Genomic DNA, 25,896 nt, shown 5'->3' on the forward strand with positions numbered 1-25,896 from the left:
CAAGCCCAAGCAGTCATCCCAGTCCAGTACCAAACCCCAACAGGGGAAGGGTAATTCGTCTTCTAAAGACACTAAGACAGACACCAGTCCTAGCTCTAGTTCAGGGGGTAAGGAATCGAAGCCTAAGAAGACCCCTGAGGAAAAGGCTCAAGCAAGCATCACTGGTGGGCTATCTTCCTCTAGAGGAGCAAAGACAGTATCAGTCAGAAAACCAATGTTTTTTATGTCATACCATTGGGCATGGTAAGGAGGATTGTCCAAAAAGACAAGCGGAGCAAGCCTCCAAAGAGCCTTCTGCCACAGTTGCCGCAGTATCCCCCGCTCCTCCAGACCCGCTTGCTACCACCAATGCGGTTCAGATCTTACCTTCTATGCATCCCATGCCATCCGTGGTACTTGATGCTAAGCAGGAGGGTGAGGCAACAACCACACAGAAAAGCCTGATCCGAGCTTATGGCTCTACCAACAACCAACAGTTCATAATCCTTTTTGACATGGGCAGTTCTGAGGACGCCATCTCTCCCCAGTTGGCTACCAACATGAGTTGTACCTTAGTACGCTATCATTTGGAGGTAGACGGGTTTACACCTGGTCTCCGCACCCACATATCTCAACAAGCACAACAGTTTTCTTTTCAAGTTCAAAAGGCCTCATTCCAGCGAGATTTCATTGTCTCACCTCTTTTGGGATGTGACATGATCTTAGGAATCCAGTGGTTTCGTCATTATGAGCCTATTCCCAGTTGGGGGCAAGACATCTTTATTATCTCTAAAGGTTTTCCTGAGCCTGTCATGATTCGGGGGGATAGGAGCATTCTTGGCGTTCCTATGATTTCTCATCTCTAGGCCCGACAAGCTATGTGCAAGGGAGCAGAAGGAGCATTGATTTATGCTCAGACAGCTTCTATCTCATCAATAACCGCTGTCTCATCATCTTCAGTCCCTCAGTTGGCATATCTCCTTTCTCATTCAGACATTTTTAAGGATGATCTCCCACCCAGTATCCCACAATTAGCAGAATCTCCTAGCAAGTTGCCCTCTTGTCTTTCCAAGACTTTCAAGGGCAAGCTAGAACAGCAGTCAGTTCTCAAACATTTGAAACCTGTTCCTTATGAACGCATTTTAATAGTCACCACAAACCACCAAGCACTTAAGTGGCTCCCGACGATGCCAAGTGCCCAATGGAGTGATCAGCACACTAGACATGGTGAGCTCTTTCACCAGGTTGGAGAAATGATCAAGTTCATCCCTAGTCAGTATAACCCAGTGGTAGATGTTCTTAGTAGAAAGACAACATCCAAACCAGTCCAGAGGAGTCTACCATTCTCAACATCTCTGGAAAAGACTTAATTAGCATAGAAGATCAGTATGTCGATTCCGCAGAGTTTGGTACTCAACCCAGTTTGGCCCTCAATTTTAAGCCTGGCCATTATTCAATTCACAGACAGGCAACTAAGTTTAGACGAGATATCCACTTCAAGAAAGGGGATTGGGTCTATCTACGTATCATGAAACAAAGATTAAAACAAGTGGGCAAACGTTGTCCCAAGCTTTCATTCTGTAGTTTTGGTCCTTTTCCAATAGTTAAGAAGTTAAGTGATGTCTCCATGAAGTTAAAGTTGCCTACCAGTTGGACAATGTATGATGTTTTCCATGTTTCTTGGCTAAAACCATATGTTGGTCCAGAAGTGTGATGTTTCAGATGAACAGCAGCCAGACGTAGTAGACGAAGCAGAAGTCATTGAGCCCGAGCAGATCCTTCTTCATCGTTGGAAGCATGGTTCCGGTCAACGGATACGTCAGTTATATACGAAATTCCGAGATCGAGGTACCCACGAAGCCATATGGCTAGACGAGGAGTTCTTTCAAGTGTACCCCCAGTTGTTGGCGGCCTACTTGGAAGCCATGAAGCTGCCGCCAAGCTAAGCAGGAGGGAATGTCACATGCACTCTGCACTGTAGTGCATGGTGACAAGCTGGCTCATCATTAGCAGTGCGACATTTGTACAGTATTAGTTCCATTCAGGATGATATTTGTCGTACGCCGTAACCCCATTGTATATCCTCACTCCAGGATAAGTCAGAAACGAGCTACGTAGATCATTCTCAACCATAGTCAGTCAGTCAGTCAGTCTAAGTCCCTTAACCCACTTAAAGAGACGCATTCATGCATATACAGTCAGTAGAAACCTTCGAGTTTGCATCAGAAAGCATCCTGCATATTGCACATCATTCATACACAGCATCTAGACCATTGCAGGAACCTTAGATAACATCCAGGACTTATCTAGGATTTTTTTGATAATTTTCCTAGCATTTTTAGCATTTTATACACCATTTAGACATTTTTATTTGAATATGTGCAGTTAGCCAGCACTGTAGCCAGCCGACTGGCACATCTTGTCCATATAAATAGAGGCTTTGCATAATCATTTAGTCATTCATCATATTCAGCAAGAAATCCATCAAGCGCTTACCATCCTCAGCCCCAAGAGCATACGCGATTGCAGTTTCAGCCCCCTCTCTTCAGCGTTTGTCTCCTACAGCCCTAGGCACCTCAAACGCGTGAGCATTCAGCCATCTACATCAAGAAAACGCAGCAGTACTTCGTTTTGCTCCAGCCAATTGGTGAAGGTAAAAAGCAGCATTCTCATTCATTTACAGCATTCATATACAGTCTAGAACAGTCCCAAACAGCCCCTCTCTCAAACCTAGCTTTGCATCCCTCCCTCGTACCTTTGGGAAGAGTGCATAGGCTCGCGATTGGACATCTTTGGTGCTTCTACAGCAGTGCACAGTTCAGCCCAAAACTTGGTATTCAGAGGTCTTGCGTTTGGCTTATTGTCAATCACACCGTCAGTCTCTTTAAAGATAATAAAGCAAATACTATCTCGGTAACGGGATAGGAGGCCTTTCAGTGGGTAATTCAGGACCCCATACGGTGTACAGTTCTCATCTCTCTCTCTCTCATATCTCTCTAAAGCTTGAAGTATTAAAGTGGATTGCTAAACTCGCGAAACTCACGATACAGAAGACAGTGTGAGCATATGTGTGACAGGATCCTCCAATACGAAGACTTACGCTCTGCATGTTACAACCTACAAGCCCTCAAACAGTTTCATACACCCACACGGGGATTTCTATGTATCCTCAATCCTTGGGACAGCCCACACTTCATTATTAAAGGAGCCCCCAACTTATAAGTTGTCTGCATGATTTATTATTTGTCCTCAAGATTTTAGTGTAGCGTGAACCTGCACCGTTCACATTAGTATGAAACAGTTGAGTTTTATAAATTGAACCAAAACCAATGCTTACAACCTGCAAGACACATCGGATTCAAGGAAAGAAAAGAAGCTCAAGTCAAACTCTAGAGACATGGAAGTAGCATGAACTTTATTGTTAGATGAAACTTAGGAAGCTATAGACAAGGTATCGGCAGCTTGGTTCTGACTTGTCATTTAGGACGATGAATCTTGTTAACAAGGTTATAAATGTCATGCCTCTCATCAGTAGATTAACCAATTGGCAAGGATCAAGTGGGTCAAGACCAATAGATTGATGCTTGGGGCAAAGATCCGTGGATTGATGCTGATAGATAAAGCACAATGCTTGAGGACAATCAATTTGAAGGGATGTGTTGAGAAAAGTGGTGCCAAAGCGTAGCGTTAGGAGATTCCACAAATGCTCCATCACCTTAAGGTTTTGGGGTCTGGATGGCTAGACCGATTTGTGGAAACTCTAGTTAAGTGCGCATTGGCGTGAACACAATTGGGATGGGTGACCTCCCGAGACTTGGCCCCCCACCCAATTTCCAACATGGTATCAAAGCCATGGGTTCAAGTGTAACCTCTGAGCCACTAGAGAAGCCATGGTATCAAAGCCATGGGTTGAAGTGTAACCTTTGAGCCACTAGAGAAGCCAAGTTGAGCCTTTGAGCCAAGAAAACATGGAAAAGTTCATCCTCTGAACTAAGAGACCAAAGGTCCACCATCGTCTTAAGGTTTTGGAGTCTCGATGGCTAGACAATTTGTGGAAACCTCTAGTTAAGCACACATTGGCGTGAACACAATTAGGATTAGTGACCTCCGAGGACTTGGCCCCCCACCCAATTTCCAACAAGATGCACATTAGGGTTAGGGCTTGCTTGAGAGGGAGTCTTGACAATTTGAACTTCATTCAATATGAAAACATCTCAATCTAAATGAAATTCAAAAGGTCTTGGAAGTGAATCCATGCAATGACCTTTGATAAAAATAACACAATTGGGATTGAAATAGGAAGTAATCCTTAAAAAACTTTGGTGATCCTTTAAACACAAATGATGCAGTGCTGCAGCTGCCCCACCAATCAGCCAGACCAACTACCATTTTACTAGATTTATCTACCACAACTCGATTGTGTGCTTGAAACCACAAGATCAAGGTATGTTACACTACCTCAGGTGTTAACTTGGCCTTCTGAAGTGACTCCAAAACAGCTGGCACACGTGCATTGCATTCAGGATGAGCTTCCTGTCCAAAATTTCAGTGGCTTGTAAAAACGCCACAAGATGTAAAATATCGAGGATATGAAAGTCTGTTCAGCTCTTCAAAGATAAGGTAGGCTACAGCAGCACATGACCCTACCTGCTATCCACAAAGTTTGCTGTACTCATCAAATAAAAGAAAAATCTTGCTGCATCCAAATTGATCCATCTCACTTCAAAAAGATTTACATACCTGAGTGTGGCCCATTGCTGGAGCCACACAGAAAACTATTTGGGCTTCCACAAGTTGCTGAAGAGGTACGAGCAACTTTTGCTGAAAATCATTGTTCTCTTTTCCTGTCACATCTTTGCTAGAAAGGCAGCTCCTCACTTGCTTGTTCAGCTTGAATGCATGCCTCCTTAACAGGTTCTTGGACAGAAGTGGGAACATGCTTCTGTTTGGCAAATCAGATATCCCCTCAAACCCTAGCAAACATAAAGTAATATCATCAGTGTATTGTACAGCAAAGCCCAAGTTAGTTTGCTAGATTCCATAAACCTACACATTTTGTAATTTAGGAACTTGTCCAAAGCTTGGTCTTGCAGGAGCAAACTTGAGCTCAAATCCTAGCAGGTTCTCTCTTCAACAGAGGAAGAAAAAAAAAAAAAAGAGTGGACCAAGAACATTGATGGTGAGGTGTATCCCACCTCAAATAATAAGTCATAAAATAAAATTAACAACTGACTACCTGTAAGCAGACTGCCCCCAAACAATTACTTGGAACTTTTTGACTTCGAAACCCAAGAGAAACTATTAGAAAAGTAAATCCAAGCTTCTCATCGTTACTCCAGCCTACACAACTCCAACCAGTCTAAACCCTTCACATTCAATGATAATATAATGATTATTGTATGAGACAAGGGATACCATGAAGATCCACCAGAAATGGATGAGCTAGAAGAGGTTTTATAACCAGAACAGATTGTGTTATGCAAAGTGGTTGGATGAAGCCTTACTCTAAGGAGTACCAAAAAATTCTTGAGTGATGGAGAAATCAGCAAAAAAAAACCCCAACACGTCACTTGGGGAAAGAAAATCAGCCATGAAGACATAGTAGCCTGCATTTTCAGCCAATCAGCCACAAAGACCCCAAAACTCACATTTGAGGAGGTTTTGCATGGCCGTTAAAAAAGCCTAGGGTGTCCAAAACAGCCGTCCTTTGATCCCAAGTGGGGGTTCGACCAGGCTTACCAGCAAAAAGGGTCAAAAAAGCTCCCCCCTCCCTTCCCAAAACCCTCATAGTTTATCATTCCAAAAATGAACATTTCTAGCTGGCTTAGTTCCTCTGGATGCCAAGTAGTTGTTGAACTTGATTGGAAAACTATTCTGCTGTCTCACCCTCCCACTGTCTAAGCAGAAGGGCTTGTACTCATTCTTCAGCTTATATATGTACAGCAGAAGTGGAAGAAACCTCTACAGAAATCTCCCCACACATCTATCCATGCTAGTGTTCACTTTCCTAGTATGTGTCATGTGCTCTCTCTCATGTTGGAACCACAATGTGATAGCTTCACTTGACAAAAACATGGAGGTGTGCAACAACTTGGCCTTTTTGTCCATTTGAAAAAAGATTTCAACTTGTTTATCCATGTGAATAATTCATCTCAAGAGCTCTTGTTGGAAAACTGGTAAAGGCCACCTTGCCTATTGCCTCAAAGTGAGCTAAACTATTGGCAAGCTTTCTAAAATGGCCTAGTCTACCAAGACTGCTTCAAGTCTTGAAGCACGCCGGCTCAGCTTCACCACTCTGAGTGCCATGTTGCAGCACCCCATGCAGGATATCTTATGATGATATGCGAGCCTATGCTCTTTGTACATGGATCAGCTCTACCATCTCAGCTCTAGCATTTTAGCTTTGTCATTTTCTTTCATTTCATTTAAGTACCCATGATGATGTATTCCATGGACACGATGTAATCATTTTGATCTCATGGGTCATTTTGGCCTTTTGCAGACATTAATATAACTTTCTTTCTTCTTTCTTTCTTTCTTCCATCGCTGAGGACAATCTTCTTCACCTTCCTCCATTCGTATATGCATCTTGCTTCCTTGGTGTTTTCCTCTTACAAACGAAGGGCTTCTATGGTTTCTTTCTCAGGTTTTTCCTCCCAAATCTACTCAAACTGCAATTGTTTCTCAATCATAACAAATTGGTCATCCCATCATAGTTGTAAAAACTTGGCATTGGCAGGTCCCAACCCCATTCACGTTTTTGCCAAGGAAAAGCCGTTGCCAACCCCATTGAGACGTTTGCTGCTGAAACTGCCTTGCGGAGGAACTCATCCCAGGGACTAGGGCCTTCAACAGACTTTATTACCATCACTACAAAATAAATATTAAACATTGTGGCCATAGCCACTTAATTATATTCACAAAGCAAAAATATGCAAAAATATCCACAATGTTGAATATGAAACATATGCGCAGGGACACCACACTGGAACTGGAATGGGCCCCCTTTGATTTCTTTATTACCAAGGAATATTTCCACTGCACAAGCTTTAGAAGTTTCTTGAATTTGGGTGACCCAGACAATCTATATGTAAATATAGCCACACAAGGGCATCCATAAACTCAACCATATGTTTGCCAAAATTTCACATAACCAAAGCCCTCACACAAAGCAACCATAATTTGCTGCCAATTCATGCCCAAATCTCCTGATTCTTCCCCAAATATATATACGCCAATATGTGCCTATATATATACCAATATATATACGTAGATGAAATCCAAGAACATGCCCAAATTCACCTTTTAGGAACGTGCATGTTATATACTCATGGTAGTCAACCCACAAGACTATATAGCTATCAACTCCATTATGCATAGTATGGACTAGATACTACAACATCCCCACTAACGTTGTCATGTGCATGAAAGATGCCATGGACATTCTCAGGTGCTGATCCAGAAGAGGCAGCCAGATAAAGAGTATGAACCAGATATAGTTAGATTTTTGAGCACAAGACACAGAAGAGGACCAAGTGTTGGACTTGGAGCAAAACATGGTAGAAAAGGAAAGCTGCACACAGGCTCTGTCGGCTGCACACAGGCTCTGTCGGCTGCGCACAGGTGTTGACGATTGCATCACAGAGGGAGTCGGCTGGATCTGAAGGAGGCGCTTCAACGCCTCAGCATTTAAGGTGGCCGACCAATATATATGGGGAAAAGGGGAGCCTGTCGGCTGTCCGATTGCTGCAGTCCAGGGGGTCAAAGGCCTATAAAAGGCGTAGGTGCTCAATGTTATGGGCATTCAATCCGCTAGGGATTGGGTCCTTAGGGTCCTAGAGTAGGACAAGAATTTTGGTGTTAATCACCCTTTTTATGAAGACAGCCTAGGGCTGTAGCAAAGTACCCTTTTTGTACTATAGTAATTTACTGAATTTCCAGCATATCTCTCTCTCTCTCCATATCTACGTTTTGCATCATATGGTTTCCAGTAGTGTTTAGGGCTGAAAGAAGACTCCCAGAGCTTCCGCATTAACAAATGTCATCAATGCCCAATAGTGGGTGTAGAACTCTGTATCAAGATATGCTCTCACACAAGCACTCCACACACACACACACACACATAAGAGCATATATTCACACAAAGGCCTTGGTACTAAGTTTCTGTCAAACCTTCGGAGATGCAGAGAAGACTCAGCCATAATGAAACCTGGCACTAAGGGAAGTAGCAAATAGAAAGAATTAGTATAGCAAATAAGTAGTTGATAGGGCAAATGCACCACTAAAGATAGAAAGAATTAGCACAATATCAATTGGCCGCAACTCGAACGAAAACTTCACAATGTGAAATCTGCATGTCCGCTGCTGAATTATATACCTAGATGAATCCAGGAACATGCCCAAATTCACCTTTTAGGAACGTGCAAGTTATATTGATAGTCAACCCACAAGACTATATAACTATCAACTCCATTATGCATAGTATGGAATATATACCAATATTCATCCGTGAATAAATCAATAATAACCAAGGTAGAGAATACCATAAAATTCCAACCAGTTCAGTTCAGCCGGTACAGCAGAGAATCAGCATAATCAGCCAGTACAAAATGGTACAAATGTGGTACATCAGGTACACATGCCGGTACAGCAGGTACAAAACTGTAAACCAGTCGGTACAACCTTTACAAAAAGTACAAGCGATGACATCAGCTGTAGTACAACAGTACAGAGTGCTGTATGGAGGGAAGTCTGACCTGTACGGGCAAGTACGGACTGTGTGAGCAGATGTGTGGATGGAGGTACAATATACGGTATTCATTGCAGAGGAGTTCAAAATGGCAAAAACTGAAAATCGATGCCTTTCATCAGCTTTAATCACTTTCACAATATCCAAGTTTAATCCTTTTCAAAGCCCTTTGGTGCTTTAACAACATGCAACATGGCCTTACCATGAACCCCAATTCCTTGCACCCTGCTGAAGGATGCATCCAGAAAGGACACATGCCCTAACTTGCAAAGAATGTCAGCATCATTTTCACCAAGCCAATGTGTAGTGATGAAGAGAAAACGGGCCTTTTTAATGATTTAAACCTCTGCCAAGGTTTTGGGCACACAAAACAGAAAGCTTGGCCACATTAAAATACAAGTAGCCATCTGTTATGTTTCCCAAAACTCATCCATGACCCCTTTCTTGCCATCTTGGGCCCCCAAATCTGATTTGCCCAGCCCATTAGATATGATACACATTACTCACAAGGTGCCCACTTTATAAGTTGTCCTCTACATCAAATGAATGTGAACATATTTTGTGTGGATGCCCAACAAATACACATGTCCATAAGCTTTTGTTCACATGCTCAATGCCCCAAAGGGGCCCATGGGGTGCGTTTCCATGCGGTACGGAGATTATGTCACATTTGGTGACATCTCTCCCGTCTTTCCAGCCAATACTGGATACCAACGGAATATACTGCTACTATTTGGACTGCTGGTCATGGCAGTATGATTTGAGAACGTCAAAGGCCAATTGATTATATATCTCTGTTTGGCCACCTGTCTGTGGATGGAATGCACTCAACAGCTGCAACTTAATCCCAAAGTTGTCAAACAACGCTCTCTCTCCAAAAATGGGACGTGAACTTCGGATCTCTATCTGATGTGATTGTCTCTGGGAAACCACCAATGGGGTAGCAAAACTGAATGAACAAGCGAGCTATGTCCTCGGTTGTGGCTGTCTACTTGCATGGAATGAGCATGCAGAACTAAATGAATTTGTCCACAATAGTCATGCATTGTGTGTTTCTAGATCTAGATGATGCGGGAAGAGGGCCGACGAAGTCCATACTAATGTCATGAAAAGGTCCCTCTGGAGTAGGCAAAGTCTAAAGTAACCATGCCTGTTTCATATGTGGAACTTTCACTTTTTGATATATCTAGCATGTTTGGACATGTTAGGAGACATCCTGTCACATTTTGGGCCAGTAAAATGACCGCTCTAAGTTCTCCAGTGTATTGTTGATACCTCTATGACCTCCGACAAGAGAATCATGGGCATCATAGAGAAGTACTTAGCGCTTTTCTTTGAGTACACATGGGCGGTTCTTGTAAAACAACCAGCCATCCTGTATACTGTAGTGGCATCATTTTGAACTGAGGGCCAACTGATATTGAGTCTCGAATTCTTTCAAATCCGCATACTGTGTCTTCATGCTTTCTATGTCCTTTCCTTGAATTTCTAGCGCAGTGGACTCTTACAAAGTTTGAATTATGCCTTTACGACTTAGAGCAATGGCAATGGGGTTATTCTTGCCAGGGACGTATTCAATCATTCCCCCAAACTATTGGAACAATTGAATCCATCTAGATTGCCTAGCACTTCATTGAGCACTAGGCATGGTTTGCAACCATTTAACTACCTGATGATCCGTCTTAACTGTGAAATCTCTCCCGTAAAGGAAATGTTTCCAATGCTTAAGTGTTGTCATCACCCCCAGTAGCTCTTTGTCATACACCGAATAATTCTTTTCAGCTACATTCAACTTGTAGCTATAATAAGCCACTGGTCTACCATCTTGCTATAGAACAACTCCAATGGCTAGGTTACTGGCATCAATAATCACCTCAAAAGAATCATCACTGCACTGTAGTGCATGGTGACAAGATGGCTCATCATCATCAATGCAACATTGTACAGTATTAGCACCCTTTAGGATGATATTTGTCGTACGCCATGACCCCATTGTAATCCTCAATCCAGGATAAGTCAAGCACAAGCTATGTAGGTCATTCCTCAGCCTTAGACAGTCAGTCAATCAGTCCAAGTCCCTTAACCCACTTGAAGAGATGCACTCATGCATGTACAGTCAATACATCAAGACATATGTACATTTATGCATAGCATTCATCCCATATGCATATAGGCCATCTAAACCATTGCAGAAGCCTTCAGATAACATCTAGCATTTATTAGAATTTATCCAGTATTTTTCCCATAATTTATAGCATTTAATTGACATTTTTACATTATTTATCCATTTATCCAGGACAAGATGCAGTCAGCCAGTCCTTCAGCCAACCGACCACCATCTAGAGTCCATATAAATAGTTGAGCATTTCACCATTCCATCATTCATATCATATTCAGCCTAGAAGACCTCAACGCTTGGAGCCTTCAGCCCAAGGAGCATAAGCGATTGGAGAATTCAGCCTACCAGCCATCCGCGTTTCATCCATCAGCATATAGGAGCATAAACACTTGAGCATTCAGCCTTCATTCAGCAAAATGCAACATCTACGGCATTTAGCCCTGCAGATCACCTTGCGTTTTCAGCATCCTTATATGCATCGTTTTGCTACAGCCACTTAGCGAAGTTAAAACTCAGAATTCATACTCATTTTTAGCAGTCATACATAGCCCATAACAGTCCCAATCAGCCCCTTCTCTCTCAGTCTCAGATTTGCAGCCTACATACATCCATTGGAAAGAGTGCATAGGCTCGAGATTGGTCATCATTGGTGCTTCTACAGCCATGTACAGTTCAGCCCGACTCTTGGTCCTCCGAGATCTTGTTGTTGGCTTATCATCAGTCCACAGTCAGTCTCTTCAAAGTAATAAAGCAAATACTATTCTAACGGGATAGGGGGCCCTTCAGTGGGTAATTCGAGACCCCATACAGTGTACAGTTTCTATCTCTCTCTCTCTCAAATATCTTAAAGTTTGAAGTCATAAAGTGGATTGCTAAACTCGCGAAACTCAGGATACAAAAGAAGACGGTGTGAGAATTTGTGTGACAGGATCCTCAATTACGAATACTTCCGCTGCATGTTGCATTGGTATCAAATTCAGCTTGTCCACACCACCGTATCCTAGCGTGAGGGCATCCTTGGATGGTCAGATTGCATTCCGGCACGACCAGAGGAGAGTACCCATCAGCCGGAAGACATCTCCCCCGAAGGAGACCTTGCTCTTCCGACTACAGTAGGCACCATAGCTCTACTCAGAGCTCAGAACCAGCTTCTCATGGAGTGTCTCCAACTCTTGGAAGGCAACAACAACACGTCCTCCTCCACCTCCAACAACCCCTGACTACATCTCCCTCTTCTTTCATATGGAACAACAAAGAAGAGAAGACGAGGCTCAACGAAGAGAAGAAAAAGCAAAAGCTGAAGCAAGAAAGCAACAAGAAAAAGCAGATAGAGGAAGCCCAACGCAGGATCAAATAAGACCGGCGTCAGGCTGAACTCACCGCTCGGCAGTACCAACAAGAGCTCAATCGAGAACGTATGTTACTCGAGCACCAAAGGGAAAAGGAGGCCATGCATCTTAGATACCAACACCTCTCTTCAGTTTCCCCAGCCTTAGGTACCACCAACCAGCAGCCCGCGACATCGACTACCGTCATTCGAAGTCAACCAAATTTTAGTAAGTATGATGGTAAGTGTGATCATTTAGCAGTTAATCAATTCATTCATCAATTTACTGCTCATTTTCCATTACCTAGGATTACAGATCCTCAGGATAGAGTCCACATAGCGACTTCCCACCTTACAGGTGAGGCAGTCACTTGGTGGCAGCATTGGTCTAGTCTTCATACAGACCAGACCACAAGTGTCACAGCTTTTAGCTAGGATACATTTGTTCATGACCTTAAGACCAAATTTCTCCCGCCCCAGGTTATATGACCGGCCTAGTAGATGAGTTTTATGGACTCAAATAGAATGAGTCACCAGTGCTTCAGTTTTCCGGAAAGGTTATCACTTTAGCATAACAGTTAGGGTTATCTGAGTAAGCCAAGATGGATCAATTCATTCGTGGATTAGATCCCAACGTCCGATTCCCAGTTCACAACTTAGAACCCAGTACATAGGACCGGGTTTTGACTCTTGCTCAAAATGAAGAAATGAAGATGAACGGAGGCAAGCCCAAGCAGTTGTTACAGTCCAATACCAAACCCCAGTAACAGCAATCCGCTGCGCAGCCAGGGAAAGATAATGTGAAACCGGCCTCTGATAGAAACCAGAGTGCAGTAGAAGCAATCACCTGTCCACTTGTAGTCTAGATGTGAAACAAAGCAGATTGGAGCTAGAGTGCCCAAATCTGAAAACACAGCAACACCTGTTGGCCCCAAAGCTTGGCGCCCCTTGCGGTATTTCTTTATTCAATTAAAATAATATGAATGGCTGAGTACAGAGGATCAGCCAAGAGTTTACACCTGTATATCCAATCTGACGGCCCACAAATCCTTCTCAGCACAGAGGATCTATGCACACAGATCTGTGTCTCCAAAGAACACACTGTGCCTCCCTCTGATCAGCCAAGATCACTAAGCAGGCCAGCCATGGGCATACATCTGGCATAACTCAAGCGCGTGATACATCATCTCAGCTCAAACATACATGTGCTGTCCAAACTCTGTCTCAACCCTTGTCAATCTGCCATACCCCTCCTCTCACAAGGGGCCAGATAACACATATCTGCAACAGACATCAAGCAGTAGAAAGAGAGATAGATGAACAGAAACGGAGCTTACCAAATTCAGCTCGTGAAACAGCACTGGAGGAAGCAACAGCACCAATCTGTACTTGCACACAACCCTGCTTCACACATGTGCTTGTACTTGCCTGTATCCTCCTCCTGATGTTCACTCTTATGCTGTCCTTGAAAATACAGATCTGAAAATCAGCACTGTACCCGTCTGTACCACCTCGGGATACGTGCCAGGAGTTGTACTTGCACACACAGTCCGCTGTCCACTCTTGTACCTGCCTGAATCTGAGTACACAGTCCTGTCCAGCACCTGTTACCGCCGCCTACAGCAGTTGTACTTGCTGTACCTGACTGTCCGTACACTGTACGGCAGTCGTACAGTATGATACGGGCTGTGTACTTGCTGGTACAGCCTGTACAGGGCCTGTGCGCAGAGTATCCAGCAGAGGGAACACAGCGCTTGCAGCAGAATTCAGCAGCCGCCTGTACTTGCACTGTACGGACTGCACACGTGGGAAGTGCAACTGTTCATGCAGAAGAAAAACAGCAGCAGTACACAGAAAAACAGCAGCCGCCTCCCTTCTCTTGTGCTTTTCCACGCTTGTGAACATGCGCATGAAGGCTCTTCCACTTTTGCTCCACGACTCCCAAAAAGGGAAGAGAGAGGAGAGAGGAGAGAGAAACACTCCTCCCCAAAATAATCCCTAGGGCCCCAAACTTTAATAAGTTCCCTAGGGCCACTAAGGCCTAGGGGCAAACTTTAATAAACATTAAAGTTTAATGTTTCTAGTTCCCCCCTTCACACCTAGGGATGTCCACACATCTTAAACTCTGTCCGGGCACCCCCCATGTGAATCATAAAATATTCCGACTCTGCAACCACCATGCCCACACTTGTACTCTTCCATTTTCACAGGGCCATGACATACCCCCCTCTTGAAAAATGGCAAGCGTCCTCGATTGCATTCTGGTGATGCATCAAAATATCCAAAGTGAAATATACAATATGGCAAGATCAGCGTCCCAATCTCTCTGAGCCATACACATGTATCAACATTCACTGCAAACCAATGGCATAGTAATAGTCCAAGTTGTATACCACTGTGAACCATACATATCCACAAAAATCTCCATGTGACTAGTACACATATATCATAGAAGTCCCATAAACAGATGTACTGTCAGCCTCAGTACCTTCGGGTGAGAGAAAATCTGCACCAAGCGACCTCTAGATGTCATCTGAGCCTGTCTGTATCAAGGGAGTGGAGGTGCTACCCCCCTCTTGAGCATCAGGTAATGCTCCAGACCCATGCTCTGCTGAACCTGAATGAGCCACAATAAGAGTCGGCTCTAACTCAAAGGCATCGAGATAAAGCTGCAAAACCTGAGGTGAATCTGTTAAGTCACCTTCCTCCATCCACTTCGCATCCATCGGTGAATAGTTCTTGAACTTCACAAGATAGCGACGGGAAACTTTACCTCGTACCTTCCTTTCTTTATGTGCTAGTATCTGCTCTGGAATCAGAACCTCATCAAGTTCCTCAACTTCCGGCTGAGCCTCATCTGATACATCCTCAGGCACATCCCCACGGAAAGGTCTAAGAAGACTCACGTGAAAAGCATTGTGAATCCTCCAGTGATCTGGTAACTTCAAACGATAGGTTACCTCACCAATCTTTTCCAAAACCTGAAAAGGCCCATAATATCGCATGCTCAACTTAGGGAATAAGTGCTCTTTACCCTTCATCTTCTTGAGCCTAGCCTTTTCAAAGCGCAAAAGAACCCAATCACCCAATGCAAACTGTAAATCACGTCTGTGACGGTCTGTGGCTTTCTTTTGCTTCTGCTGAGTTTTCTGGAGGGCCAACTTAACTCTCCGATAAGCTTCATCCAAGCTCTCCACATACTGATCAGCCTCAAAGATCTTATCCTTTGTATGCAAAATGGGTGGTACCTTCTTCCCTCCTTCTACAATCTCAAAAGGCGCCTTGCCTGTCGAGCTATGTACAGTGTTGTTATATGCAAACTCCACCAAAGGAAGATACTTTTCCCATTGTTGCTTGTGCTCTGACACATAACACTTGAGAAGATCCAACACTGTAGAGTTAGCCTCCTCTGACTGACCATCTGTCTGTGGATGAAATGACGATGAAAACTTGAGAGTTGTACCCATGTTGTCAAACAACCCTCTCCAAAACAAACTCGTCATCCGTGGATCACGGTCACTAATGATAGACGTAGGCAAGCCATCATACTTGAAGATGTTCGCCATGAACAACTTCACCATATGATCCACTTTAATTGTCTTCCTCACGGGAATGAAATGAGCCTGCTTACTGAACCTGCATATGATAGTCCAGATGCCATCATTTCCCGTTTGTGTCCGTGGAAGATCAAATAGAAAATCCATGGCAATGCTCTCCCAAGGTCTATCCGGAATAGGTAAAGGCTGTAATAACCCTGGTGTCTTCTGACGGTCAAACTTTACCTTCTGACATACGATGCATTGCCTCACAAAGGCATCAACATCTCTTCTCAAGGTTGGCCAATAAAAGAAAGTCTCCACTGCTTTGACCGTGGCGTCAATACCTCTATGACCTGCATACGGTGGAGCATGACTTTCAATCATAACCTTGAGTCGCAATGGCCTAGTAACACACAGTCTGCCATGCATCAATAAAAACCCGTCTCTGAGAGTATAATGCTCATGCTGCTGACCCTCAGACATCTGATCATACAACCTTTCAAAATCCTCATCATGGACATACTGCTCTTTCATTTCATCAAGCTCATAATGATAAGCAAGTGAAACTGCAGAGACCTGTGGCTTGCGTGACAAAGCATCTGCCACTACATTCTTTTTGCCTTCCACATGCACAATCTGGAAGTGAAACATTGACAAAAAGTTTGCCCAACGCATATGCTTCTCTGAAAGCTTAGTCTGCGTGAGGAAATAACGCAAGGTTTGATGATCTGTCTGTACAGTGAAATCAGCCCCAAGCAAGTAGTGTTTCCAAGTAGAAAGAGCGTGAATTACAGCCAACATCTCTTTCTCATACACCTGTAAATGCTTCTCGACATCTTGCAAAACTCTACTTTCATAGGCTATCACATGTCCCTCTTGCATGAGAACTGCACCAGTGCTACTTCCACATGCATCACACTAGACAACAAAAGCCTTTCGGAGGTCCGGTAACACCAATACTGGGTCCGAAGTAAGCTTTTCTTTGAGCTTTTTGAATGCTGTAATTTCCCGATCAGCCCATCTAAACGGAGTTGCTTTCTTCGTCAAAGCATGAAGAGGCGAAGCAATTTCAGCAAAGTGCCGTATGTAACGCCTGTAATAGGAACACAATCCTAGAAAGCTGCGTACATCATGCACGGTCCTCAAAGCTGGCCAATTAAGTATTGCTTCCACCTTTGCTGGATCCATACGGACTCCATGACCAGACACAATATGCCCCAAGAAATGTATCTCCTGCAAGAAAAACTCACTCTTCTTGCCTTTAACCACCAATCTATGGTTTCTGAGTTCTGCAAACACAATGGCCAAATGCCTTCTATGCTCTTCCTCAGTTCGTGAATGCACAATCATATCATCAAAGAATGTGCCCACAAACTCTCTATGAGGCCTGAAAATCCTGTCCATCATTCTGTTAAATGTGGCAGGCGCATTTGTCAAACCAAAGGGCATAACCAAGAACTCATACAACCCAAACGTGGTTCGGAATGCTGTCTTATGCACATCCTCGGGTCTAATGCGTATCTGATGATACCCGCTTTTCAAGTCAATACGACTAAAAACTGTGGAGCCCTGTAAGCGGTCCAAGATGTCATCGATCCTCGGTATGGGGAATCGATTCTTGATGGTATTCTTATTGAGCGCCCTGTAATCAATACACATGCGCCAAGAACCATCCTTCTTCTGCACTAAGAGCACAGGTGAGCAAAAGGGTGATGAGCTAGGCTGTATCAACCCTTTATTCAAAAGCTCCTGCACCTGACTCATAATCTCTTCCTGTTGGGAAGCACTAACACGGTATGGCGGTCTATTCGGTGGAGTACTACCAGGAATCAGATCTATGGCATGATCTTCTGGCCTCTCAGGAGGTAATTCTCCTGGCAATGACTCGGAAAAACAGTCCTGAAACCCACTTAAGAAATCAGCCCTGTCCTTAGCTAACATTGACAAATTAGACTTAGATTCATCATCCTGTGCATCCTTTACATAAATCAAGTACGCGGAAAGATGCTTTTTCATTACTGATGAAATCGCCGAAGCGGATACAATAGGAACAGATTCCCCTTTGAGTTTTACATCCAATACATGCTCTTTCCCTCTATGAGTCAGAGTAATTTTCCTATTGTAAGTATCCACCACCGCATGTACCCTGTGGCACCATGGCATCCCCAACAAAACATCACAGCCATCCAAAGGCATGATGAAGAACTCTTCGCTGTCCACATAACCCTGCAAATGAATCCGAAGCTTCCCAATGATAGGAGTAACGGGTTCTGCATACCCTGGACAAGCCATATTTGCCTCATGTAACGGCCCCATCTCCTCTGCGCGAATCCCCAATCGGCCAGCCAAGTCTGGTGATATGAAGTTGGCTCTAGCACCTGTGTCAAAGAAGATCAAAGCATTCTGATCTCTCACTTTGCCCCATGCCCTGCACAACACTGTAGCTTCACCACCTAGCTGCTCCCCCACAAGATCAGGAACTAAGCCTGCAGAAGGCTTTGGTTTCTTTGGCTTGGGCTCTCCTTTATTGTCAGGATCCTTTTTGGACGTTCTTTTGGGACAATTGAATGACATATGCCCCTCTTCAGTACAATAAAAACACTTTTGAGCATCTCTCAAAGCCTGTCTTTCCTCAGAAGTCCTTTTGGGCATTGGCAGCTTCTTATACTTTGTCTCTGTAGACCCTTTAGCATCACGAGAAGCATGCCCAAATTTTTCAACTTTCTTGCTCAATTTTTTACTTCCTTTGAACCCAGATGAACCACCTGTGAGTAACGCATTAGCTGTCATAGCATTTTCAATCATCTGTGACATGTTCGTTACTCGTCTTTATACAATAATCTCGTACCTCCTTGGGCAGCCCACAACAATACTTCTCTACTTGCTCAGACAATGGCACGGCACGATAAGAAGTCACTGGGAGTAAAGCTTCCCAAAACTTCTTGTTATAATCCTCCAAACTATCACACTTTGAAGCATCCAGCTTGTGCCATGCTGTCATAACATCCACCTCAAATGTAGATGTGAGCCATACGGAAGAGAAAACCTGTTTGAATTGGACCCATGTGGTGGGTGCTATGCCCTGCAAAAGAAGAGTAGACCACCACTGCAAAGCATTGCCCTTGAGAAAAGTGGCAGCTTTCCTCACCTTTGAGGACTCTGTATAATTCCCACCAGAAAAAGCAGCATCAAACTGCTGTAAAAAGGTAAGTGCCTTCAATTTATCCTTGGCCCCACTGAAGGTGTCAAACTTCACTACAACTCCCCCTTCCTTGTAATCCTTCGCCTTTCCCATAGGCGTTAGATTATCATATGGAAGTGGTTTCGTAAGATTGCTGCCCCCAACATTCATACCCATCATTGGGTCAACATTTCCCATTCCCATGCCAGGCATACCATACATTCCAGCCATGTTTCCATACATTCCATTATGCATACCTGGCTGCATGCCACCAAACATATTGCCTTGCATCCCAGGTTGCATGCCTGCAAACATATTTCCAGCCATACCGGACTGCATACCACCATACATATTCCCATGCATGCCAGGCTGAAAATTGGCTCCAAAAGGCCCATACATACCCATGCCTCCCTGAGGGTAACCCCCAGTCATGGATTGAAACACCGAGCCACCACCAAAATAACCTGGATGCATATTCTGCTGAGGAATAGGTGGCTGTCCATAGAAGGAACTCTGAGAGTTTGCTCCATAAGCATGCTGCATATTCGGAAACTGGCCAAAAGATGGTTCCAATGGGATGGCACCACTATGACCCTGTGGAAGATTCTTCGAACGAACCTTCTTTTTCTGGGGCTCTGTGCGGGGCTCTGTGCGAGATCTCAAAAATTCAGCAAATCTCTCGCTCTGAGTGAGCTGCATAAAAGTATCCATAACACTAGCCAAGCGATCTTTGAACCGAGCATCATCATCCTCTTTACCATGCACATCTTCTGGCTGTGTTACATCCTCATAAGGCTCAACATCTGCAGCCTGTTCTCCTGCAAAAATATCCTCAGATACATCTCTTTCAGGAGAAGTCTCTTGCTCTTCTTCTTCATGATAGAAGTACTCTTCCTCTGTATCAGACATGATTGCTGAATTTTCAGCGATGGCTTTCTTCAAAGCAACCACGAGCTCACCCCCTTCAGAAAGTTGATGATTGGTCCCGGCAACGGAACCTTGAAACCAGCCTCTGATAGAAAACCAGAGTGCGGTAGAAGCAATCACCCGTCCACTTGTAGTCTAGATGTGAAACAAAGCAGATTGGAGCTAGAGTGCCCAAATCTGAAAACACAGCGACACCTGTTGGCCCCAAAGCTTGGCGCCCCTTGCGGTATTTCTTTATTCAATTAAAATAATATGAATGGCTGAGTACAACACAAAGATCAGCCAAGAGTTTACACCTGTATATCCAATCTGACGGCCCACAAATCCTTCTCAGCACAGAGGATCTATGCACACAGATCTGTGTCTCCAAAGAACACACTGTGCCTCCCTCTGATCAGCCAAGATCACTAAGCAGGCCAGCCATGGGCATACATCTGGCATAACTCAAGCGCGTGATACATCATCTCAGCTCAAACATACATGTGCTGTCCAAACTCTGTCTCAACCCTTGTCAATCTGCCATACCCCTCCTCTCACAAGGGGCCAGATAACACATATCTGCAACAAACATCAAGCAGTAGAAAGAGAGATAGATGAACAGAAACGGAGCTTACCAAATTCAGCTCGTGAAACAGCACTGGAGGAAGCAACAGCACCAATCTGTACTTGCACACAACCCTGCTTCACACATGTGCTTGTACTTGCCTGTATCCTCCTCCTGATGTTCACTCTTATGCTGTCCTTGAAAATACAGATCTGAAAATCAGCATTGTACCCGTCTGTACCACCTCGGGATACGTGCCAAGAGTTGTACTTGCACACACAGTCCGCTGTCCACTCTTGTACCTGCCTGAATCTGAGTACACAGTCCTGTCCAGCACCTGTTACCGCCGCCTACAACAGTTGTACTTGCTGTACCTGACTGTCCGTACACTGTACGACAGTCGTACAGTATGATACGGGCTGTGTACTTGCTGGTACAGCCTGTACAGGGCCTGTGCGCAGAGTATCCAGCAGAGGGAACACAACGCTTGCAGCAGAATTCAGCAGCCGCCTGTACTTGCACTGTACGGACTGCACACGTGGGAAGTGCAACTGTTCATGCAGAAGAAAAACAGCAGCAGTACACAGAAAAACAGCAGCCGCCTCCCTTCTCTTGTGCTTTTCCACGCTTGTGAACATGCGCATGAAGGCTCTTCCACTTTTGCTCCACGACTCCCAAAAAGGGAAGAGAGAGAGAGAGGAGAGAGAAACACTCCTCCCCAAAATAATCCCTAGGGCCCCAAACTTTAATAAGTTCCCTAGGGCCACTAAGGCCTAGGGGCAAACTTTAATAAACATTAAAGTTTAATGTTTCTAGTTCCCCCCTTCACACCTAGGGATGTCCACACATCTTAAACTCTGTCCGGGCACCCCCCATGTGAATCATAAAATATTCTGACTCTGCAACCACCATGCCCACACTTGTACTCTTCCATTTTCACAGGGCCATGACATAATGCATCTTCTAAAGATGCTAAGAAGGATGGCAGTAATAGCTCTAGTTCAGAGGGTAAGAAGGATAAAGAATCTAAACCTAAGAAAACCCCTGAGGAAAAGGCTAAAGCAGGCATCACTGGAGGTTATCTTCCTCCAGAGTAGCAAAGGAAATACCAATCAAAAAACAAATGCTTTTTCTGTCATACCATAGGGCATGGTAAGAAGGATTGCTACAAATGGCAAGCGGAGCAAGCCTCCAAAGCTTCTTCTGCCCAGCATCTCCAGCTCCTCCAGCCTCGCCTACTACCACAAATGCAGTTCAACTTTTACCTTCTATGCATCCTATGCCATCCGTGGTATTTGATGCTAAGCACAAGGGGGAGAGCGATGCTGCACAGAAAAGCCTCATCCGAGCTTATGGCTCTGCCAAGGGCCAGCAGTTTGTAGTCCTATTTGACATGGACAATTCTGAGAACGCCTTCTCTCCCCAGTTGGCTGATGAGTTGCACATTAGTGCCATATCATTTGGATGTGGACGGGTTCACACCTGGTCTTCGCACCCACATACCTCAGAAGGCACAGCAGTTTGCCTTTGAAGTTCAAAAGGCCTCATTCCAACAAGATTTCATTGTCTCGCCTCTTTTGGGGTGTGACATGATCTTAGGAATCCAGTGGTTTCATCAATATGAGCCTATTCCCAATTGGGAGCAGGACACTTTTACTATCTGTAAAGGTTTTCCTGATCCCATCAGACTTCGTGGGGATAGAAGCATTCTTGGCATCCCATTGATTTCGCACCTCCAAGCCATAGTAACATGAAACGTTTCGTTCGTTTCGTTGTTTCGTCGTTTCGAAGGCTTTGTTTCGTCTGTTTTGGATGAAACGCAAAGGTTTCGAAATGACACTCCTTATATACACATATCAAATTTATAACATAGCCAACAGAAAGATGAAGATGCATGTTTTGGAACTAGTGGGTATGAAATTCATGAATTTGGGAGTATGTTTTTTGGTATTTTCAAAATTTAGGCAAGAAAAGGAGAGAAAGAAAGGAGAAAAGAAACAAGTTGGAAGGGAAGAGGGAGGTGAGAAGAAAAGAGAAGGAGGTGAGAAGAAAAGGAGAGAAAATTGGAAGACAAGAAAAGGAGAGAAAGAGGAGGAGGGAAGAGGAGGGGTGGACCGTGGAGGAGAAGAGAGAAAGAGGAAAAGGGAAGAGGAAGAGGAGGCATGGAGGAGGAGTGAAGGAGCGAAAAGGAGGAGTGGACAAGGAGAAGAGGCAGAGCAACAGGTTGCGGCCGAGAAGAAGTGTTGGATGCGTCAAGTGGCAAATGGTCAGCAAACAAGGACGGAAATGACGGCAAAAATCACATTTGCAAAAAAAAACCCCCCGCCTGTTTTTTTTATCTCACTTTACATTTGGGCGAAACACCGTTTCGATGGGCAGGTTTCATTTTGTTTCGAAACGTTTCGTGCTAGAAACGTTTCGTGCCATTTCGAAAGGGCAAAACGGATTTTTATATTACTATGCTCCAGGCCCGACAAGCTATCTGCAAGGGAGCGGAAGGGGCACTACTTTATGTTCATGCTCAGACAACCTCTACCTCATGGGTAGCACCTATCTCATCTTCAATCCCACAGTTAGCAAACCTCCTGTCCAGACATCAAGACATTATGCTTAGGCCCTAGGAACGATCTTCCGCCCAGTCTCCCTCCATCTCGTCCTAAGGATTATCATATCAATTTGGTCCCTAGGATAGAACCTCCTAGCAAGTTTCCCTATCGTCTTTCCAAGACTTTCAAGGGCAAGCTAGAACAACAATCAGTACTCAAACATTTGAAACTTGTTTCTTATGGACGCATTTTCACAATCACCATAGACCACCAAGCACTTAAGTGGCTCCCGACCATGCCAGGTGTCCAGTGGAGTGATTGGCAAGCCATGTGGAGTCAAGTCTTCCAACAATTTGGAGAAATGATCAAGTACATCCCTAGTAAGCATAACCCAGTTGCAGATACTCTTAGTCGAAAGGCCAGCATCCAAGCAATGCAGTGCAGGAGTCTACCATTCTCGAAATCACGGGGAAGGACTTAGATAGCATGAAAGACCAGTATGTCGACTCCCTTGAGTTTGGTACTCAGTACAATTTGGCCCTCACTTCTGAGCCTGGCCATTATTCAGTGCAGAACGGTTGGTTGTTCTTCAAGAACCGTCTCTGTGTCATTCAGGAAAAGCGATCAGCTCTTCTCCATGATACCCATGACTCCTTAGTTGGACGACATAGAGGTATCAACACTATCCTTGAGAAATTAGAACAGTCCTTTTATTGGACAAAAATGAGGCGTGATGTATATTCACATGTTCAAGCCTATAAGATTTGTCAAAAAGTTAAGGTTCCACATACAAATAAGGCTGGGTTACTTCAACCTTTGCCTATCCCTGATGGACCTTTCATCGACATATCTATGGACTTTGTAGGACCTCTACCAGCATCCACCGGATCTCGTAACACTCATTGTTTCACCATTGTGGATCGCTTCAGTAAGTTCTGCATGCTCATCCCATGCAAGCATACGGCCACAGCTGAGGACGTAGCCTGTCTTTTTCTCAAACATTGGTACCTCATTTGTCGTTTGCCTAGCACCATCACCTCAAACAGAGATTCCAAGTTTACCTCCCATTTTTGGAGGGCATTATTCGAAAACTTTGGAACTAAGTTATAGTTGTCTAGTGCATTTCATCCCCAGACAGACAGCCAAACAGAAATCTATAACCAATTGGCCTTTGATGTTCTCAAGTCATATTATCATGACCAGCATTATCATGACCAGCAGTCCAAACGGGAACATTATCTTCCATTGGTCCAAGCCATCTTGAACGATACTCATTCATCCAATGTCAGACGGACTCTGTATGAAGCATCCTTTGGTCGCCGTTTCTCTTCTCTTTTGACGAGATTGGTGTCCCATCTCTTGAGGCTAATAAAACGACGGAACATTTTCCGAAATCATTGAGTCAGTTAAGGACCGCTTAACCAAAGCACAGGAAGCTTATAGCAGACAAGCAAATAAGTCTAGACGAGATGTCCACTTCAAGGAAGGGGATTGGGTCTATCTGTGCATCATGAAACAGAGATTGAAACAAGTGGGCAAACGTTGTCCCAAGCTTTCATTCCGTAGTTTTGGACCTTTCCCGATAGTTGAAAAGATAAGCGATGTCTCCCTGAAGTTGAAGTTGCCTAGCAGTTGGACAATGCATGATGTTTTTCATGTTTCTTGGCTAAAACCATATGTGGGACCAGAAGTTTTTGATGTTTCAGATGAACAGCAACCAGACGTGGTAGACGAAGCGGAAGTCATCGAGCCTGAGTAGATCCTTCTTCATCGTTGGAAGCATGGCTCCGGTCAACGAATACGTCAGTTCTATACGAAGTTCCGAGATCGAAGTACCCACGAAGCCGTTTGGCTAGACGAGGAGTTCTTTCAGGAGTACCCCCAGTTGTTGGCGGACTACTTGGAAGCCATGAACCTACCGCCAAGCTAAGCAGGAGGGAATGTCACATGCACTCTGCACTGTAGTGCATGGTGACAAGATGGCTCATCATCATCAATGCAACATTGTACAGTATTAGCACCCTTTAGGATGATATTTATTGTACGCCGTGACCCCATTGTAATCCTCAGTCCAGGATAAGTCAGGCACAAGCTACATAGATCATTCCTCAATCTTAGACAGTCAGTTGGTCAGTCCAAGTCCCTTAACCCACTTGAAGAGATGCATTCATGCATGTAGAGTCAGTAGAAGCCTTAGAGTTTGCATTAGGACATGTGTGCATTTATGCATATAGGCCATCTAAACCATTGCAGAAGCCTTTAGATAACATCTAGCATTTATTAGAATTTATCCAATATTTTTTCCATAATTTATAGCATTTAATTGGCATTTTTACATTATTTCTCCATTTATCCAAGACAAGATGCAATCGGCCAGCCCTTCAGCCAACTGACCCGCATCTAGAGTCCATATAAATAGTTGAGCATTTCACCATTCCATCATTCATATCATATTCAGCCTGGAAGCCCTCAATGCTTGGAGCCTTCAACCCAAGGTGCATAAGCGATTGGAGAATTCAGCCTATCAGCCATCAGCGATTCATCCATCAGCATATAGAAGCATCAACGCTTGAGCATTCAGCCTTCGTTCAGCAAAATGCAGCATCTATAGCATTCAGCCCTGTAGATCACCTTGCATTTTCAGCATTATGTGTGACAGGATCCTCAATTACGAATACTTCCGCTGCATGTTACAGCCTTGCCCGCCACTTTTTGGCGAGGAGTCTTCCCGCTCTTGTGCAAGTCTGTGAGAGGTGCTACAAGGTCAAAAAACTTGTCCATATGTGTATTGTAGGGCTGACAAAGACCCACAAATGACCGGATTTCCTAGGCTGTCTTGGGAATCTCCCAACTGAGTATGGCCTATACCTTTTCACGGTCGAGACTAATACCTAATGAGCTGATGATATATCCAAGGTAATGTATTTCCATTGCTCCAAACTCACTCTTCTTGGCATTGATAAACAACTCATTGACCTGCAAGAG

General features: G+C 44.2%; 1 protein-coding gene and 1 long non-coding RNA gene across 2 annotated transcripts in view; both read right to left on the reverse strand.

The window, feature by feature from the left end:
• The window catches only part of HDA14 (histone deacetylase 14), a 99,576-nt gene that overhangs the window by 65,728 nt on the left and 7,952 nt on the right, over positions 1-25,896 (reverse strand). Inside the window, 2 exon segments of the mRNA XM_086783691.1 lie at positions 4,438-4,512; positions 4,720-4,952. Of these exon segments, the coding sequence (XP_086639817.1) occupies positions 4,438-4,512; positions 4,720-4,917 (273 nt within the window). The 5' untranslated portion in view covers positions 4,918-4,952.
• Positions 6,510-10,612, reverse strand: LOC147611838 (uncharacterized). Its single transcript, XR_015263599.1, has 2 exons — positions 8,736-10,612; positions 6,510-8,640 (listed from the first exon to the last, which is right to left on the reverse strand). It is a non-coding gene; the product is annotated as an uncharacterized LOC147611838 (long non-coding RNA).

Source organism: Cibotium barometz, chromosome 46, assembly GCF_041138505.1.
Source record: "Cibotium barometz isolate CiBa-2024 chromosome 46, ASM4113850v1, whole genome shotgun sequence".
NCBI lineage: Eukaryota > Viridiplantae > Streptophyta > Polypodiopsida > Cyatheales > Cibotiaceae > Cibotium > Cibotium barometz.